Below are 20303 nucleotides of genomic sequence, written 5' to 3' on the forward strand. Positions count from 1 at the left end.
CCTATTCTGGAAGCCATTTAGACATGGTAAGACCATAACAAAAGCAGGAGAAACTAGCTCATGCTCACTGTCCAAGCAACTTAGAGATCACAGCTTGCTTGGAGTAACTTAAAACTGTTTCCACCTGGCTATACGGATATATTTTAATAAACATAAAGTAGACATTCAGGTGCTTCTAGTGGTAGAAAAGGGCACTGATCTGTGTTTCAGGGGCCCAAATATCTTTTAAAATTCTGGGCAAAACCACCTTACACAATGTGATACTGTAAGCAGATAAGAGAATCAGAAACCTAAATCTGAAATCCTGCTCATAATTGGCTGTTTTACCAAGCAACATATGAACTCTTGTCATCACATTTTAAGTAATATTTCGTCTAATTTCTGAGATGATAGTGTCTTTTTTTCTGAAAATTAAGCTATTCCTGACACCCAGTTCAGAGTCTAGGAAGCTTTTATGTCCAATCACAATGCATTAATGTAAATGAAATGTTAAATTATAAGATTAAACTGTACATTTAAGAATTTTATCTTGTTGACATAACAGGTTCAGTTGAAATTATATTAAACACTGCATTTGACTCTCAAATCCATACTGGGATATGTTGGGATTAATTCAGAATACTTAAGAGCACCTCTCATGCTCTTTTGAGCATGACATGATTGAAATCGTAGGACTGACATGATCAAATTACAGTTATGTTAACAATATTTCATAAACATAATATGTATCTATTTATAATAATACATGAAATGTATAATCGTGTATTTATAATAACATATGAAAAAGATGAAAATAGCCTTAAACACAACCATCTCCTTGCTGTAAGGAAAGATTAAGAATTCTTCCTTCTTTTATATGCCTTTAACAATTTAATGCAAAGAATTTGGAACTGATATATGTTCACAAAAGGACAGTGGACAGGAGAAAGCAGTCGTCTGAATTTATAAGCTAAGAAGCTTTACTTTTTACTGTCATAAATCATAACACAGTAGAATGTATCATGGAATTTACTTACACATTAGTGGTAAAAATCCCATAGATCAAGTCCAATTCTGGCAGGAAGAAAGTGCTCTGTAGTTCATTATAGTAAAATGGAATTTCTCCAGGGCGAGAGCAGTTCAGACGAGCTTTCATGAAGGTAGTCCAAGTATCCTCCAGCACAAACTTGCCACCAATATCATTTTTACACACCCGAGCAGCACGAGAGAAGACTGTTTTCCCACAGTCATGCTCCACTGCATTCTCCCGGAAGAAGAAGTAGGTGAAGTTCCCAATGTCATAAGACGACACAAAATTTGGCTCTGAAAACAGTTGAAGAAAAAATTATGTAGTGTGTCCCAGTGATGTATACACTCATATTAACTTGAGAGTCAGATTCATCTTCAGGCATTCATACAACATAAGTGATTTATCTGCTGTGTTAATCTGTTTTTGCTTTGCCGCTATCCCTTTATTTCAGATTATCAGAATAGCCAACAGCAACTGCATGTGACTAAGAGTGTGCTCAACTACTTAAATGAAAAGAGAGAGACTTCTGAGCAGGCATTTGATGGTAAATAGCCTCATTTTGGTCCTATCTCACTTAAAACTTTTGACAGCTTTACAGTATCTTCTTTCTTTTTTGAAAAAGATGAAAATGATGGTGATACTGGAGAAATCAGAGAATACCAAAAAGGAAAAAAAGAAAAAAGAAAAGAAAAAGAAAAAGGTCCAGGAAAAGACAGACAGTATTTCTTAAAAGCAAAATGGAAACAACAGATAACATGATGATAATCTATTTCCTACAAGGACTACTAAAGAGTCCATGAGCTTAAGAAAGATTGACAACTTGATGAATTCAACTCAGATGAAAATCAAATTAGATACATGTATCTGTAGAAAAGCAAAGGGGTCATTACAAAACACTTGTTCCCCTGAGAAACTAGTAAAATTTTTGTTTTTGTTCCCAAATTCTATTCTAAAGTGCAAAAAAAGCAGCAAACCAACTTATATTAATCATGTTTATCCATTCCGATACAAAACGCTAAAGAATTTATTAGCAGAGGTAGGTGAACATGTTTTGACAGCACTTTTATTGAAAAAGTTGCTGTAACTGAATCAAAAATTTTCCTAGGATACATCTAAGATGTCAAAATTTTGGAGGGGCACTAGCTTACCTAGTTTTCTGCATTGCTTCCCTTCTCTCTCCAGTACACTGCTAGTCTCCAGGGCGTCTTAGCTCCACAGCAGGCAACAGGGTGAAGAGCTCCCTGGGGTATTTGAAGCCGAGCAGATAAGATAGCTCTCCTACTTCTCGCCACAACTTTCACTCATTCACCTATTAACTGTTTTCTTGAGATTAGTCTGCAACCCACCACATTTTCTCCAAACTCAGATCCCCAATGGGATTTAACTGGAATTTGGCACCCAAGGGCTTTGCGGAGAACCTTGCTGGTTTCCAGAGATCTTAGAAACTCCACTACACCACTGCACTTCTCTCTTAAAACCCAAAGGTAAAAGCATTTGATGAGACTTGTGGTGGCAATAAAGATAAAATCAGATTTATTAGTAACAGTTTCCCTAATTGAATAACACCTCTTCATTCCACACATGTGTAAAATTTTCTTTACAATAGGAATTTTGTTTCAAAGGCTTCAAAAACCTTTCAACTTCATTATTAGAGCTTACAGACCTGTAGAAATAATTCTTAGTTGCTCATGAGTTCCTAATCTTTTAAAGATCTAAATGTAACACTGTTACACATATATACATTGAACACTGAAAGCAGAGGAAGCTGAAATAAAAAGCTTATTTTTAACTTGGTTAAAATTTTCCTCTCTAAGAGTGTGCTTCTATGATGAATAGGTAACAGAGTAGAATAATACATGTTTTAATGGCCCCTATACTGAAATCACCAAAATATGTTGCTAAAAAAAATAACAACATTACATATAATCACATTTAGGCGAGAGTGTTTTGGCAGGCATCAAATATTGATATATATCAACAGCTAATTGCATGCAAAGTTTTATTATTATTGTTATTATTATTATACGCTCCAATTATGTTTCATTCATTTCTAAGAAATATCAGTGTTTTGAATTCTATGGAACAAATCTATTTATTTAAATAAAATATACTAAAAGTTAAATCTTCTTAAGAACACCAGGCTAATGAATAAAACAATCCACTATCTCTCATCATCCAATTTGAATATCCATAACACATTTAGCCATTTTTCTCTTGATCTGTAATTTGTGTTACTTTTCTCCCTCACTTCAAGTAACATTCCTTTAGAATGTTTTTATACTCATTGAAAAAAGAAAAAGGATTCTCCCATCTCAGTGTGATTCAGGCTACTTGTCCACAGTACTAAGCTTAGGTCTTATTTAAAGCATTACCCACTAATAGTAGATGGAAAAAAACAAGTCACCTGAAATAGCAAGAAAAAACAAGATCTTCCAACTATTTTTGATATTTTGTAGCTTAAAATTCTACTTGCTCTTTGCAAATAGCTCAAAAATATCTTGATCAGATTTAAAAAAACTACTTTTTATGCAAACATTCACCATCAATTTGGTCCACCTACAAAATATTCTGCAGAATCATTAAGCATAGAGGCTGTGCCCCAAAAATCAGACCTGCTGATGCTTCTTCTCGTTCATGGCCCACTGAAACAAATAGGTCTCCATATTTGTACTCCAATGCCAAAAACTCTGTTGGAAGTACTCAGAGTGTGAAGAATTATGAATTATGGATAACATGTTCATGAACTGTAGGAATAAAATCATATGAAATGCATTCAGAATGCTTTTTAGGGTTATTTGATAATTGCATGTCAATCTTCCATAATTTAAAATTGCACTGATAATAATAATACATGCCTCAACAAAAGCTAGTACTGATATTTCATTGATTCAAAACTGAGAAATGATATTTACATCTGCAAACACCTGTGTGCATGCTTCACTGATCAAAAAATGCTGAAAATGTGACCTGTTGTTGAAACTTGTGAGAGCTCTTTCCTTTTGCATAAAATGTAATATTCTCAGAGCTACCTTGGGGAGTTTTATGGATATTGGGGGATTATCATGTCACACTTTATTCTTTTCATTTTCTCTTTGGAAGAAACAAACTGAATCACTTCAATGTTCCAAGGGAAAAGGGAGATTTTTGTCCGGGAAAAATTAGTTCATATGTTTCTAAATATTGTGCTGTGAACTGATGTTTGTTGACATTGAGGAGTTCTTCTTACAAACCTTTTTAATACCTGACACAAAGTGATTTCTGTTTCCTGCTGAATTTGCAGATAGCTTTGGAAGGATAAATTCATTTAAGTTGCAAATGATTACCATAATGAATGAATGCCATTGCAAGAAGTGCAAGGATTCTGGTATGTGATAGCATGCCATCAGTACGGATCAACAGGAAAATGTTTATCTGTAATAATGTCATTAGTATTGTAAATGACTTAATTGACGTGTCAGGCTTAGTAGACTCTCTCAAGTTAAACGAAACTGATGGAATACTTACCTGTGGAGCAAGGCTCAACGTACTCCTAGAAACATTCTCCAAATCAGAAGCCTAAAAAATGGAAACCCAAGAGCCAAAAGTCCTAGGTGATTTTATTTTCTTTCACCTTACTAGCTTTAATGAAATCCTTTCCCTATTTGGGCTTTGCCATCTCAATATTTCCTTTTTTAAGTGTGTTCATTAATGTAGCCCAGCTGTTGACGAACAGTACAGATAGTATTTCAGGGGATCCAGCTATTGCTGCTCGTAAATATGTATAGACAAATCTTAATATTAAATTTTTCCTCCAGTATTAAACACATTTAAAGTAATACATAACTTGTAGTCATCATAGTTAAATTCATCATCAGGAGCTAAAATGCAAAGTCTCAATGTAAAATTGGTAGAAATCATTGCTTATTAATAATTATTTTTCCCCTGTGTTTCATAATCACCTAAGACACATGCTTAAAATGCTAGTCTGGCATGCTATAGCTGGGTACCACCTATTTTGACTATTGTTTCTCCTGCTGTGCCTCAACTCTTCATAATTTTTTTACATTCTTTTCCTTTTTGCTAAATAGGAGGTTTTATGGGTTTGAAAGAGCAAGGGCTGCAAATTACACTAAAGATGTGTATGCCAGACAATTTTTTTCCCAATCTTCTCTTAATATTGATGATAGATTCTAAAAAAATAATCCAGCATAATCATAAAACTGGATGCACTCATTAGACTTTACATTTTATGGATGTACTCTAATAAATTCTGAAGTGTAATTATTTCTTCTTCTGAAAAGTGGTTTTCAAAAACGGTATTTTAAAATTCCTTGTTTCATAATCCATTGTTTATTTCAGATAAGTTTACATGGTTTTCAAGGTGTTCTTATATGGCATAACATTTTCAATTTATTGTATCATTTTGTTGATGCAAACTTGCCGGTGTTATAAATTCAGTAACAGGAACCACTCTCTATTGTGATTTAATTCATTGCTGGAGTTTAGTGGACTTTGAGTCATCTGTACTCACTGGAGAGGCACCTTGTGCAGCAGCAGTGGAGCTGGGGGAAATATAGAGGACTATCTCCATTCACTCAGAACCTCCAGAGGTATGTGCTATACGGATCTATCAAAAGAGGCAGAAGTTTGAATATTTACTACGGATTTAGAATTCTACCTACCCAAGAAGAAAAATCTTTCTTAAGCAGATTTTGGCAACTAGCAGGCATGGTCTGGAAGTAAAACGCAACTATGATAGCTCAAACCTTTTTTCCTCAAACATTTTGACTGCTGTTTCTTCTTCCTCTCTGATCTAGTTTTCTAAGGGAAAACGACAATCAAAGGACTTATCCTGTAGACCTGGCCTCTTTTCTTTTTCCCTTTTTTCCCATAACAGAAAATAAAAGAGAGTTCACTTTCATAATCATTCATTTTTTTTTCTATCACCTTAAGGCTTTCTATAGCCACTACTGAAATTCTATCTCTGTTTCCAAGACTTCTGTTCTCCTTTCCTTGGTGAATGCTGTTTCACACGTGTTCATGTTCCCTCAAATTTGTCCCCTTTTCTACATTCTCCTGTTTGAGCTGTGCTTCCATTCTATGTTCCTCTATTCTCTCCAGCTCACTGATATTGTTTTATGCCATGTTATTGAGGCTGATGTTCCTGCCATGCAGGTCCACAGCAATGCTGGACACAAATGATACACTTGTAGGAGGCTCCATCCTTTCTCCTCATTCAGGAGGATCGGTGTCTGATGTGAGTTGATGTGAGCCACATAGGTGAGACCTGAACACTCCAGGGCATGAAGCCATTTCTGGGAATTTCATAAACACCTTGAAATCTCAGTTTTCACTTAAAACGAAAGATAGTTCTAGCTTGTTGGATTGCAAGCAAAAGTTTGAAGATGTGACCAGACTGTAACCAATGCAGAGATGATTGCTCTGATCTGCCAGCAACCTGAAAGCTCCGAGAGAGGCAGTGCACTTCACAGCAGGTAAGCAAATATAGAATAGGCTCTGCCTCACTAAACTCCTAATCTTTTCAAAAGGAAAAGGAAGACCTTGCTGTATCACCTGGCATAGATGAGAAGCAGAAATATCATTGTATTTTCCTTCATAGAAATGTTGCCCATCTCTATATTTTAAATGGATGAGGAAGGGGTATGATGGTGCTTTGTTATAATTTAGTTTGGTCTTGGACAAAAGAAGCTAAAAGGAGGTTCCTCCATCTTGCTGCAGCCTACTTCTCTTTTACTCTGTCATTGCCACCTAGGGAAAGATGTACAGCATTGGAGAAAAAAATGCTCAATCTTTGCCTTTGGTAGTTCCAGTGGAGAAGCCTAAGGATGGATTTGAAAACCACTAGGTATTTCCATCCAATTTCATGCTGCTAGCAAAGACCACAATGCCTACAAGGAAATAGAATCAAGTTTACGGGTAACATAACTAAGGAAAAGCAATTATTTATCTTTTTGCAAAACAAGCAACAATTGATAGCATATGCTTCACATATTCTGAGTCAGCTCTCTTACCTGAAAGCAAAAGACAAAATTGCACTTTGCAAGAACACACTATTTTTGAGTTATGTAAAATATTACATAAGAAAAGCTTATTTCAGGTAATTATAGAGCTTTCTATTATATAAAAAAAGGTAACCTTGAATTATTACAATGATTTCCATTAATCCTTAAAAGCAAAAGTGAAAAAAATTAATCTTGTTCTTAGCTGATAATTTCTCTCCACACATCCAGCCACTAGCAGGGGTTATAATAAAATTGCACTAACAAACCATAATCAGAAATGGATTCAGAGCTCTATTAAATCTCTCTAACCAAGCCATTATTGTGAGAATTGTACTGGTTCCTTGCAGAGCCTGAAAGTATATGCCAAATATTTTAAAAAATGCCCTCAAAAGAACTATTGAGGGTGCCAAAAACCAAATACTTAGAGTAGCATGAAGGAAAAGTGATAAAATTATGTCTACCAGCAGAACATCCCAAACATTCCTACATGCTTCTCAACTACAGAACCTGTATGAGTTTTTTTTTGTTTGTTTTTTTCCCTTTTGGGGCTACATATGTTGCAAGACCACATTTTAATCATCTATGGTCTACTCTTACTGGCTAGACATTTAGAATGAACTTTTTATTTATTTAACATGTTCCAAGAGCATCTGCCATTTTAAGTCTAAGACTAGAAAACCAACAAAATTTATTTCAGAATATTAGAGACCTAAGTAGCCTTAATACATAATTGCAAGCAAAGGAATCTGGCAAAGAATGAAACTAAGTATCTCAGTGTTTCTCAGTATGATGAAAAAGAAAGGGAATAATTAGAATTTAATTTTTTCTTTAACCTTTTTTGCCCTTTTATTGTCTGAAAAAAGCAAAAAGACCGTTGTAGACAGAAATAAACTTTGACAATGAGGCATGCAATCAAACACTCATTTGTTTAAGGAGGTGAATTGAAAGCAGAAATACCACTGCTACCTGTAAATGTTGGAATAGAGAAAAAGTTTCCAAGTATAAACAACAAAGCTCTTCCTCTCAATCTGAACCCACTGGAGTTGGTGGAATATAAATATAAATATTTAACTCTATCCTTTAGATCAAACATTGATGAATTCTGCCCCTGTTGCATCTTGTAGTTCAACTCCAAAACAAAGCCCTACTAGAAGCACACTAAAATAGTTAGCTCTGGATGCGACATGTTGAGATTAATACTCAAATAAACAGCATGCTAGCTGTAAATCAAGTGTATTTTTTTATTAATGAAAGGTATATTTTATTTGTTATCATTTGATATCTTCTAAAGCAGACTGCCAAGACAGACTACTCGTTTTATGAAATATTTCTAATGTGATTTTAACATGTTCTAGCAAAATGCTGCCCTTCACTAATCTGAGCAGTTGGCTGAAGCTCAAGGTCTTCCTCATTGTTCTGGTCAAGGAGAAGAAATGAATGGAAGAGCTGTCTACTTTAGATGTAATGTGTGCTCTATGACCTCAAATCATTTCCCTCAAACACAGGAGTACTTAAGGACAGACTCAGAGAGAAAGGGTAGATAGCAGAATTATATATGGACAACATATCTCAAAGAATAAATTACGGGTAAGTAGCCTCTCTTACTTTCTTCAAGTCTTTATCTATATCTGTATCTATCTATCTACATTTACGCATTTAGGTAACTTCAAGCATTACTTCTTTCTGTACATGGGAAAAGAGAGGGCTAAATCATAAGAGGGATATCACAAGAGGGAGAGGTGGGGTTTTTTTTCATGCTTTCAGATTTAGCATCATGCAGCCAGCTGCTGGTCTGCACCAGTTGCTAACTGGTCAGTTCAACAGGTTCCTTTTGGATGAGAATACTGACAGCACTAGAGAGTACTGACAGGGTTGAAAAGAGATATAGGATAGTAGGGTGATTTCAGTGTCAGATTCCTAGTGAGCAAGTAGGTCTGTAAATTGCTGAACTACAGTGAACTCTCAGGTCCTATCACTGAGACAGTCTAGTCCTACAACCATATCTCCTTATAGAGACAAATAAAATCTCTATGAGGATAACAATGGTCAAAAATCTGGTCACTGCATTTGGTCAGCTGCATTCAGTGCTGTCTTAGGAGCACCAAGAAGAAAAAAAATGGGATATGTGAATAAAGCATTAACTTCTTTTTGTAGAAGAGGAAGGAAGTGCTTAGATAAAAACTGTCAAACACATTCAGAAATAACAAACAGTAAACAGTTTATTATTCTTAATTAAAAGAGAGAAAATCAGATACCTGCCTTCACACACATTCTCCTCCCAATCACTAAGGAAGGCATGACTGTTTACATTCCAAAAATATACAAATCAGACGCAACTCTCAAGAGGTGGGCAGACAGCTGTAACAACTGGTCAAATGTTCTCTCTGTCATTAAAATTGATAAAATGAACAAAATCTAGTCAAGTCAAAACTTGAATACTGTGAGCAGGTTGTCTATTGGGTGAATAAGCAGCATATTCAGAAGTCCTCTAAGGTGGCTCCACAATTACTTGCTCCAATCAACAAAAGGGTAGCTGTGTTTGCACAGTGTTGCTGCACTGTCCACTTACTAAACTGGGTCAGTGCTAGAACAGCATCTGGGTACTTCCTATAAGACTATGTCATTGAACTTTCCTTTTCCCTTTCAGTTATACTCTCCCAGTATACTCTTGTAGCTTAATTTTACATGTGTTTTGAATAATTCATATTTTTATCCAACCTATCTCAATTCCTCATCACACTAGATAATTGAATGTTGAGTGCATCATGAAAATGATTTTACAGAAATGAAAGTTCAATGACTCAAAAAGTTTAATGCCCTACTAAGTTTAAGCACCTGATGAGAATGATGCTCAGTAATGTATGATGAAAACACTGCTTACTTACCTATTCAGCTGGCATGGATTACTTCCAAACCCATCAGGTGTCCAACAGAAGGCAAGACCTGACAATAAATACATGACTCTGGCTAATCCAGAATGAACTTGAAGGCTTGGCCATGCCAGCAATCCAAATTTATTTAATTTTTGATCTTTGTGATTCCAAGAGCTGAAACCTCAACGTAGTACACAGGCTCGAGCCCCAGTCCTACGATACAACAGCTCTGTTTTCCCTTCCCACTGCACGTATCACAGTTCCAGTGACTATCAATCTTTTGACAATTAAGATTAGGAATTTCTTCTATAGTGAAGCCTCAGAGCCTCCCATGTGAAGGTCTTTCACTGCAAGACATGGCAAGCGGTGACAGCAGACCTCCAAAGTACATCCCTTTGGCCAGACTGAAGGCTTTCAAAACCCTTCAATGCACTAAGAGAGAATTCCCCTAGCTGTTAAGACAGAGGTCTTAATATTGCTATTTACTAGCAATAAAGCATTGAACAAGATAGTCCACTGAGTTTTCAAATATTGCCATCACCCACAGAGACCATTTGAGTCAATCAGATTTACAGAGTAGCAAATCTAATTAGGGAAAAATATATCTCTGAGGGAAACATGGATGTAAAAGCACACCATACTCCAAACAGTAAATATTCACAGGCAGACACACACACACCCTGGCAACAAAGCTCAATTAAAGCAACCCTTAAAGCTGCCTAATGGGTAATGAATAGGACGTTCCCCTTCCAGCTGATCCAGCTGCCTTACTTTTCTTGCAGAACTATTTATGGTACTTTCTCCCTGAAAGTTAGCAAGAGTCTACACTTCAATTCAAGCACTAAAAAACTAATGTAGTTTCTTGGCAGAAGTTGAATCCTATATGAGCAGACAAATAGACATAAAACTAGATGAAGCTACCCAAGAAGACATCCCCTCTCCCCTTCATGAAAGTAACTGGGCTGCTTGCAGTCTTTTATTGGATTTGCTTGAACTACCTCCAACTACAAAACTCATCTCATTTCCCCTCTCAAAGATAAAAACCACACTTTCCTGACAACTTAATTCTAAACACTTTTGTGGTAGGAGAATAAGCTTTAACAGAGGATTTATAGGTGCAACTGAAGTATTTAATAGACAAAATGTAAATATTGGCAATGCGATAAATTAGAGCAGTTTTGAGGTAGGAAGGGGGTAGGAATGTTAATGGGCCCTTTGAGAGAAGCATATCTAGTTAAAATGAAAACTCTGTGTAAAGGATATTTTCCCTGTGAAAGAAGTACCCAAGTACAGCACAGTAATTAATTCCAATACCATAGCTGTGTGGATAAATGCCACCTGACCACGGATACCTATACAATGAGTCCATATATGTGGGCTGAAATATTTAACATTAAGTCTGTCACTAATCCTAATGTTCTGAAGTTGAAAGGGTTTTATACAGGTACCAAAATTCCAAACTTGAGAATAATCCCATCATACCATGAACCGCACTGTAGGAGCAGGGCCTGATAGTCACTGTGGTGTCACTTAGCATGAGTTATAAAATACTTTTTTTTTTTCTAGCAGGATAAGCATGGTGCAAATTATAACACATATAATTTTACATTTTATGCTAAACAGTAATTTTCATTTTAGAAAAATCTGAATCTTTTTTTCTTTGCAACACAAATTAATTGGTAAGTGGTCCTGTTATATATCAGTAAATCTTGTTAGTTTACTGCTTCTCCCAGCTGGAAACTTCCAATCAGGTGATTAATATCCATAGCATAGGAGGCATGGCTACAGTATGACCATGAGAAGTGTTACTGACTAGTTCCTTTTCTATAGAAAGTCAGAATAATTCAGTCTATTTTAAACTGTTTACTTTTTGCCTTAGGTTTTCGAAAGGAATCAATTAAGAAACATTCAAGACAAGCTACTGCTCCTGGCCAACTCAGCTCTTCCATGTACCACACCTGAGAGCGCGATTGCGAGCCTTTATACCACAGTAATTCCAGCACTAATAACACCAATAATTACAATAGTAAATTAAAAAATGTACTATGCAAAGTAATTTTAAAGGGACAAAACAATATTCCAATAACTTTCACATTCTCAGGATGACTTTTCAAGAAAATGAATCAAGCAAATATAAGTCAAAAAATACATGAGCCTCATGGTACTCACCATTCAGCCACTTGGAGTTGTACTGTGCAGTGCGGAGAGGAGGAAGGGCCCCCAAACTGCGATAAATGGCAGGATCTCTTCCCGGAAAATCCATAGCTGTAGCAGCATATAACTCCCCACTGGAAGTGAGAAGGGCAGTGGAGTTGTGTTGGGGACTGTATGGACAACGAGCCATGCCACTGATTTGGTCATGTATCTCTGTCAAGTTACTTAACTGTAAAAGAGGGATAAAAAGGAATTAAAATCATATGAAAATTATAATTTCCACCACGATGCATCAGTCTGGTCAAGATCCTATCATAAACACCAACTATCTACTTTGGTATTATGTGACAGTAATGAGCTGAATTTTAGTTCTATTTCAAACTATCTGGTACTGAAGTTCCTACTGTAATGTTGTCTGATCTCCCTTTTGCAGTCGGGGTGGAGAAAATATATAAGTTAATCATAGTTACCATGCCTAAGATGTTTTGCATTAGAAGCAACTCAAAATTATCTAAACTGATGCTATTAATATCAAAGTGTATATGTTTTGACAGTAGCCTGGTTCTGACACTTGCTATTCTTTGACAAACAGAAACCAAAATCTACATGCATGGTTACAGTTTATCTTAAAAAGCAAACAAAAAAAAACCCACAAAAATTATCCCCCCAAACTCCAAAAGATTTGACTGCCAGAAAAACTAAGGAATTCACCAATTCAGCAATTGGTGAAGATACTCTTATTTGTTCTGCTGGTGTCTTCTAGGAAAGAATCACGAATGAAGAATGAGATTAAAAAAAATTTGGTTTCCAATTCAGTGGAACTGTCTGTCTGACTTAATTGCAGTACTCAAAAAATTCAAACTATGGTATGATGCTAATACATTATTTGGAAATGAAGGTGCAGTAAGTTTAAATATAATAAATGTGCCAAGGAGTTTTTTGGTGATAGTTATATTTCCTATATTTAAACTCCTCCCCACTCCTGAAAAGTCAACATAGTCCAAAGAGTGATGTTTTGATTTTTATTATGACTATCACTGTTCCTTAATGGACTCTCTTTCTTAGATACATATAATGTACAAAAAGGGTCGCTTTCAGAAGCAGAATGATAGATTTTCTCAGTGAAGGTTTCTCATTCCCACCAGTCAGAAATCAGTGGTACTGGTACTCCTCTCTTCCACAAGGCTACGCATATACGGAGCTCGCATCTGCCCAACTAGTTTTTAGAACTAGATTTGTTGATATCTAACTCAACTTGGCAGAGGGATAGAAGTCGCAGAAATATTTAAATCTCATGAAAAGCAACATGTGGGAGAAAATGAGTTGCTTGGATCTGTGCTCTCTCCCCAATCTGAGGAATAGACTGCAAAAATTGCTCATCAGTTACTTCGTGTCCCTGGCCTGCCACTAGCCAAATCAGCCTTTTACACTTGCCAGTCAACCTGCGGAGAGCCTGGACCCAACCACAGCATGTTCAGCTGGTCCTGAACACAAACTTGATTTATGGGGGGAAAGGTTAAACACGTACTGTCCGGTTGGTGCAGATGGGAGTGAATGCGTTGGTCCCACAGGTGAAGAGGTGGTTGCCTCCGACGAGAAGCACACGAATATAGTTTTGGCATTCCTCCTGCCGCACAGAAATCATATATTTAGGGATACTTTCAAGGAGAGAGGAGATCAATTGTGACCTGCTTTTCAAGGTTTTGTGTCCACACATGAAAATTCACATGAGCAAGGCTTAGGCTTAACTAAGGTGTTACCAATCATGACATATAGAGATTTCCTAATGACAATGCAGACATCTATCAATCCTTGCAAATATGTTCTTAATGAGATGGCAATAAACCTCTTCAGGACTGAAGAGATTGTCTTAATGTGTATTCAAAGTTTTATCTGTACTCTGAAATAACATACACAGCCTAAATAATACACTGATGCCTCAAGAGATCAGATGGCCATTTTCTAAGACAAGCCAAGGGAGGAAACTGAGAGGAATACGGGAGAAAGAACAGCTTGTCACTAACAAGAGTAAGTTGAAACTATTACAAATAAACTTCTAGAAAAGATACTCAGTTGCATATCCATCACTACAAGTTTCATAATTTGCCCAATACATTAGAAGTATACTGAATTATACCCAGGAAATACACAATTCTGTAAATCCGAAGATTCCCAAGAAAGCTTCCAAAATTTAATCACCTCAGTACATATAAGCTCACTCCTGAAGAATGATTTTATGCACTTTTACCCATTACAATGTACGAGGACTTTATGAGGTTAATTTGTCTCGTTTCAGAAGCTAGACACTAACTGCAATATCTAGTCATTATTGAGACAGCAAGCTTTTTTCTGGGATAGTAAAAATCCCTCAAAATTGTATACAGGAAAGATGCAAAACAAATTGCATCTCCTGCAAAAACAAATGCCCCTATCACATAAAATTAAGAAAAATAACAATATGCTTTAAAAGAAAAACTCATTGCCCTTCCCTTTAAGTGCTTTGCTAAAATACTTTCTAACATTCATTCACAATATAGTCACAGATAAAGCATTAAAAAACTTGTGAAAATTCAACTATAAGATTCTAACTGATATTAAGTGGAATTGTGCAACTAAATTCACGTAACTGTAGTAGCACAGAAGCTCTATCAGCCTTTCAGGCCTACTGTTATAATAAATGTACTGTAAGTGTATCTTGCAAATAGATTCTAATCCTGGAAAAGAAGAAAATAATCCTGAATAAATTGAACATGCAAAAATTAGACTGCAAAGCAAGATGGTCAAAATACTTTTAAGATTTCTGAGAGAACTCTCACAATTTATTATCTATTCTTTTCCTTATACAAAATTTTAAAAATCAAAAAACCCCTATCTTCTCTCTATGACAACAAACCATTTGCATGAGCCTCCCATGAAAATGTAGCTTTTCAACACTTCTCTTTGAGCCTTGGATGTGAGTTTCAAACATCTTAGATAAGATTTTATCCCCACTGAACAAAAAATGGTGCCTTTATCTGGAATCTACGAAAAATTGTCATCTTAATATTCTTTAAACCAAACAGAAGCTAATACACTACCATACAACTGAGTCTGGTAGTCCAAAAAAAAAACCTTTTAAGAAGTGATTATTTCATTTCTGGACACTTTTCTTGATGCAGATTGTTTTAACTATACGAGAAAGAAATGCAGGTTTTGCCTTTTTTATGAGAGGAATAGTCAAGGTCATTTGTTTAAAATAATACATTATTTTATTTTTTGAGCTTTTCCTATCTGGCTGCCCTTTTCAGTAAGCCATGGAATGTAAGTGTAGGAAAAATAAGTGGGTTCTGGCATTGCAATGCAGACAACCTCTCCTCCTCATATTCCAGAGATCCATGAAACACTGCCTTTGCAAAATCAATTGCACAGTGGTCACCCACTCTTTCTGTTCCAAGATAATGTTCATTTTTCTGAACACTGACATTCCTGGGATTCAAAAAATTCTTCTGTATTTACAGGTTCTGAGCCAACTTTGCAAGAATTCAGAGTGTAGGGTAAATAACACATCTTATGTCATATTTGTTATAGTACAACAATTACTTTTATAATCAGATATTTTCTTCTTACAGCAAATGTGTAATAAAACAAAATAAATTGAACAAAAAGCCATGAATGAAACAATTGCCATACAAAAATATACTGAAAAAGCACCTAATTATTTGGTCATTTGAATTGTTCAGAGTCAGTTTTCTAGCTCTAGAACCAAGCTCAGGTGTGCTGGTTCACTTTTTGGATATATATAAAAGAAGTCTGTGCTATAAAAGTGGCATTTGTGAATTCAAAAGACTTCAAAAGCAAAGGTGTTTCAGAGGTGAAGGTGGTGCTATGTTTGGTGGCCATCTTCTCTGTAGTCTTATTCTGCATCTGATCTTGACCCCTTTGCCATATATTTTCCTATATTCCCTAGAAAAACACCTTTGAAAGGAAAAAACTCAATTAACAAGCACTATCTACTTTTATACTAGCATACTTGAAACAAAATACAACCATTTGAAAGCATTCAGGAGTATTGTTAGGCTAAGTTACTACTTAAGTTTAATACTAACTTGACAATTGAAGGACAATCTGGTTATCTGTTTGCAACAGTTTGTTCTACAGGCTAACATTTTAAACATATCTGCATTTTCTTCTATATATTTTATAAAAAGTTCAGGTGCTAATACACACAACCATTAGAATCTTAAATAAGCAAAGGGAAAAAAGACTTTGCTACAACTTATTTTTCCAACCTCTCTTTGGATTACTCTACTTTTTACCTTATGTACTTATATTTTTCCTTTATAATAGTTTCTACTACAACTGCCAATCTAAATGGTCAAATTTATTCTCTTAGCTGTGTATGATGTTTGAGACTTCTAAATGCTAACACATGCTGGCCACAAGGACGTCATTTTGTCTGTCTCACTCCTTGATTTACCAGTTATTTTATGCAACTGCTTGTAGTGGATAAATGCATGACATTTAAGTAACAAATAACAGTGTCAAGTGCACATCTCACTGTCAAACGTGACAGATGTCCCTACATACTTTCCTCTCCAACCCTTTTCACTCCTTGGCTTCTAAAGCATAAATCTCAGAATGGCAACTGGTAAGAGCTAGAGACAAAAATTTAGCTCAGCTTCTTTCTCAAAAAGGATTGTGCTTAACTTACCACTATCTGAAAACTACTAGGGCTAATTTCAGGATATTTGATTGGCAAACTGACTTTTAATTTTGCTATCTGAATTCACTGTCCCTACACTGGTCCATAGGCAGAAAAGCCAAAATTTGGATAAATTGCTTAGCCACAGCCATTGCTGTAACTCTAACAACCTGTCCATTGTGGACTGGACCTCTTTATATGAGGAAGCCGTCCTTCTGATAGCAGTAACTCCAATCATCTCCTAGGGAATTTGCCTTGAGGAGAGACAATAAATTCAAGCACTAGACTATATCTCCCATGAGCTGGTAATTCCTAGTTTTTCCCAAGGGAAGGCTGGTTTGACTAGAAAGAGGAAGCACATCACAGATAAGATGTTCTGCTCATCTTCATGCTCAAGTCCTTATCAGAGAGCACGGTTCTTAAGAAGCATGCCCTATGTGATGCACATGTTTTAGTCTTGGACATAAGGCAACAACACAGTAACATCTTCAGGCTATCCTTTCTCTGTCCTAAATTTATCCTTTCATTTCGACCTCGTTGACCTCTATGAAAGAGGCAAAAAAATTCAAATAAAAAGAGTGTTGACCTTCCATCTGGTTCAGTGGCCTCCGTTAATATTTCTGTGCTCTCCCCATGAGGCAATTCCCACATGAGGCTTTCACGCTGTGCAGTTCCACAAAATCTGCCCACCAAGAAAAATCCTACTCTAAAAATAAGCAAGGATCTATTTCCTCCCAGGATTACCTTTGGATATAAGGAAATCTAAACAGTTGTACTTCTCCTCTAGACGTGAATGAGGAACAAGGCTATGGATCCAGATCAAACACTGAATCTTTGTCCAATACTAAGAAACAATATTAGAGCTCTTTACTAAAAAAGTGTATATATTATTGTACAGCAGCTGTAACAACAGAGCAATGCACTACTGTGAAACCATTCATTATTTCTTTGAAAGGATATGATAAGCATGAATGAAAAACTGTACTTAAATACTTACGTATTATACTACTAAGGTCCAGTCTTGCATACATTTCATGAGTGTTAAGTATTTCTCCTAGTAAAATTATTTAATAGAAGTATATGCTTCTGTACTGTTGAATTGAATCTGGATATTAAATCACATATAGTACTGTCAATCTCAAAGTAGACTAGATGCAATTTACTGTTACTTTAATCCATCGTGTCAGATCACAGTCACTGCACTGTGACTTTCAGACATGACCTGTATGTTATTCTCAGAGCTTTGAATTTCAAAAATCAAGTAATAAAACAGAGGCATAAACTTTTACTTGCTATTGTCTTCTAGAGTTACAAATCTTTAAGTAAAATCTCACTCGTTCCTTTTCTCTAGCTACAATTAATATACCTAGAAAAATCTGTATAATAATGTGTAGTGGGTTTTTGATTCCAATAATATATTCCGGCACGTTCTAATGAATGGGAGTCCAGAAATCAAGGGTCCTATTTTGTAGTTATTGTTTTGGATAAACTTCTGTGTTTCTTCTTCAATTAATTTTAACCATTAAGCAGCATAATAATTAACTGCAGGGATTTCTATCTGATTTCATAATTATTTTGATAACTAATTTCAGTTCAGAACAGCCACTGAAGAACATAGCATCAGTACAGTATCTATCTTAATACTGCACTTAAATTTACTGTATAGAATAAAAGAAACTATGGTTGGCCAAATAAGGATTTGATTCTGAATAATAAAAGTATGGCAAGTCCCACGCCTACAGAGTTAATGAATTTCATATTATTTTTGCCATAGCCTCAGTAAATATGATGTACCAATGTTCTTAAAATGAACCTAATACATAGAGAAATAAATGGAGGATTTAACAGAAGAATTACACAGTTTTTCTGGATTTATAGCACTGAAAATGAAATGAGAATATAACCCATTTCATATGACAGGCTCCACTGTCAAAACATTAAATTGTTAAGAACTAGAGCCCTTGATCTTCTCAGAAGAGAATCATGGGATCTTACCCATCCTCACCTCGTTTTATTGCTTTTTATTACCTTGCTTACACATCAGGGTCACGATGCTTTCCTACAGACTTCCTCAGAAAGGAACAGGAGATAATAATGATGCTAGAAGTAGAGCTGTGTGCATTGAATTATACCTGCTATTAAAATACAAATTTTGTAAGCAGAACAGCTGCCATGTGCTTACCTTTGATTTACCTTTACTGTAGCAGGCTCTTTTAGTAGCTTCGTCACATTGCCACTCCACTGCCTGTAACCAACAGAAATTAGTTATAAATCCAGGGAACACAGAAATAGAGAACTCTGAGATATCCAAGCCCACATCCGTGCAAGGTGCTGTGGGCATACTCATGATTAACCGTGGATGGTTATAGTCAGAATCACCTTCTAAGCTTCTTCCTCTTAGAAAAGTAGTTCTGCTGTTGACGAATTTTGAGCGTCCTACCTGAAGCAAAGCTGGCTGTCTCTGTCTAGATCCACACTTCCCCTACAGCAGCAATAATCACATTCACATTTGACACTATTTACTCTAATTTCTGAACTGTCACTCTTCTTCAACAGATTTGTTGAGTCTGCCAGGACTGTTTCACTGCATGAGTTAAGTCTAATTATTTCCCTGTTTAACATTCAACAGCTATGGATTACGAACACCACGATTCAGTGGACCAGGTCATACACTTTGTGCTATTATCCCAGTACATGCAGATACCTGACTGCCTGTATACGCTAGGTGACCAGAGAACCTTTTAAACCAGTCTGCAGTCTCTCGTCTCAGTGGTGCCCATCCTTGTGTTGTTTGCAGGAAAATGAAACAAAGTACTTATCAGGAAGAACTGAGATTTCCAAACTAGCCACTGTAGCCTAACAATTGAAACCACATATTTACCAGGAAATTATGAAAGACATCAGATATAATATAGGTAATTTTTTGTACCTACCTTAAAAAGAAAGAAAGAAAGAAAGAAAGAAAAGTGAAAGGCTCTTTAAACAAAGGGGAAATGTCTATGCAGTACTCTAATTTGCTTTTCAACAAGCCCAAGACTGAGCTTTTTCATGTCAAGAAAAAAAGCCTTATAAAACTAACACTGTTACTTCTCTCATTACCTCTCTTCTCCCACCCAAAGCCTTCCTATCTAAAGCATTTGCTTTTGCAGACTAATGACTACAGCATATAGAGATACATTGTAAACTTCTGGAAAAATCCATGTGTGAATGACCATTACATTTATAATAAACTGTATCCAGCAGCAGGAAAGAAATCTCACACTGTGCTAGATAAAAGGCAGTAAGGGCTCAACTCTTTTCAGTCTCATGCAAAAAACAATGTATCTCCATAATGCAAAACCCACAGCAAAAGGTTACTTTTGGCTGACCAGTGTCAGTTCCCAATCCAAGATAGCAGGACAGACACACTGAATCTACATGTCCCATAGCATTTAATGCAAGTATCTGATATTGAATAGGCCATCTCTAAATTGAAGGTTCAGATGCCTGGAGAAATACAAGAGCTAGAAGTAGGAGGTCAGAGGAGAAAGATTCACTGGAATATGGGTGCTTAAAATGCAGGTTTAAAGGAAAGTTCATGCCAC

The 20303-nt window shown here is 36.0% G+C and overlaps 1 protein-coding gene across 5 annotated transcripts in view; it reads right to left on the minus strand.

Moving 5' to 3' along the window:
* The window catches only part of SEMA5A (semaphorin 5A), a 305622-nt gene that overhangs the window by 123747 nt on the left and 161572 nt on the right, over positions 1-20303 (minus strand). For 4 of the 5 annotated variants that reach the window (XM_062569790.1, XM_062569792.1, XM_062569791.1 and 1 more), the window contains exons 6-9: positions 18902-18964; positions 13567-13665; positions 12054-12267; positions 1017-1302 (exon numbers count right to left, since the gene is read on the minus strand). In XM_062569790.1, coding sequence (XP_062425774.1) covers positions 1017-1302; positions 12054-12267; positions 13567-13665; positions 18902-18964 — 662 coding nt within the window. The remainder of the gene's footprint in view (positions 1-1016; positions 1303-12053; positions 12268-13566; positions 13666-18901; positions 18965-20303) is intronic. The other variant, XM_062569794.1, reaches the window with a different exon arrangement.

This window comes from Rhea pennata, chromosome 2 (genome assembly GCF_028389875.1).
Source record: "Rhea pennata isolate bPtePen1 chromosome 2, bPtePen1.pri, whole genome shotgun sequence".
NCBI classification, from domain to species: Eukaryota; Metazoa; Chordata; class Aves; order Rheiformes; family Rheidae; genus Rhea; species Rhea pennata.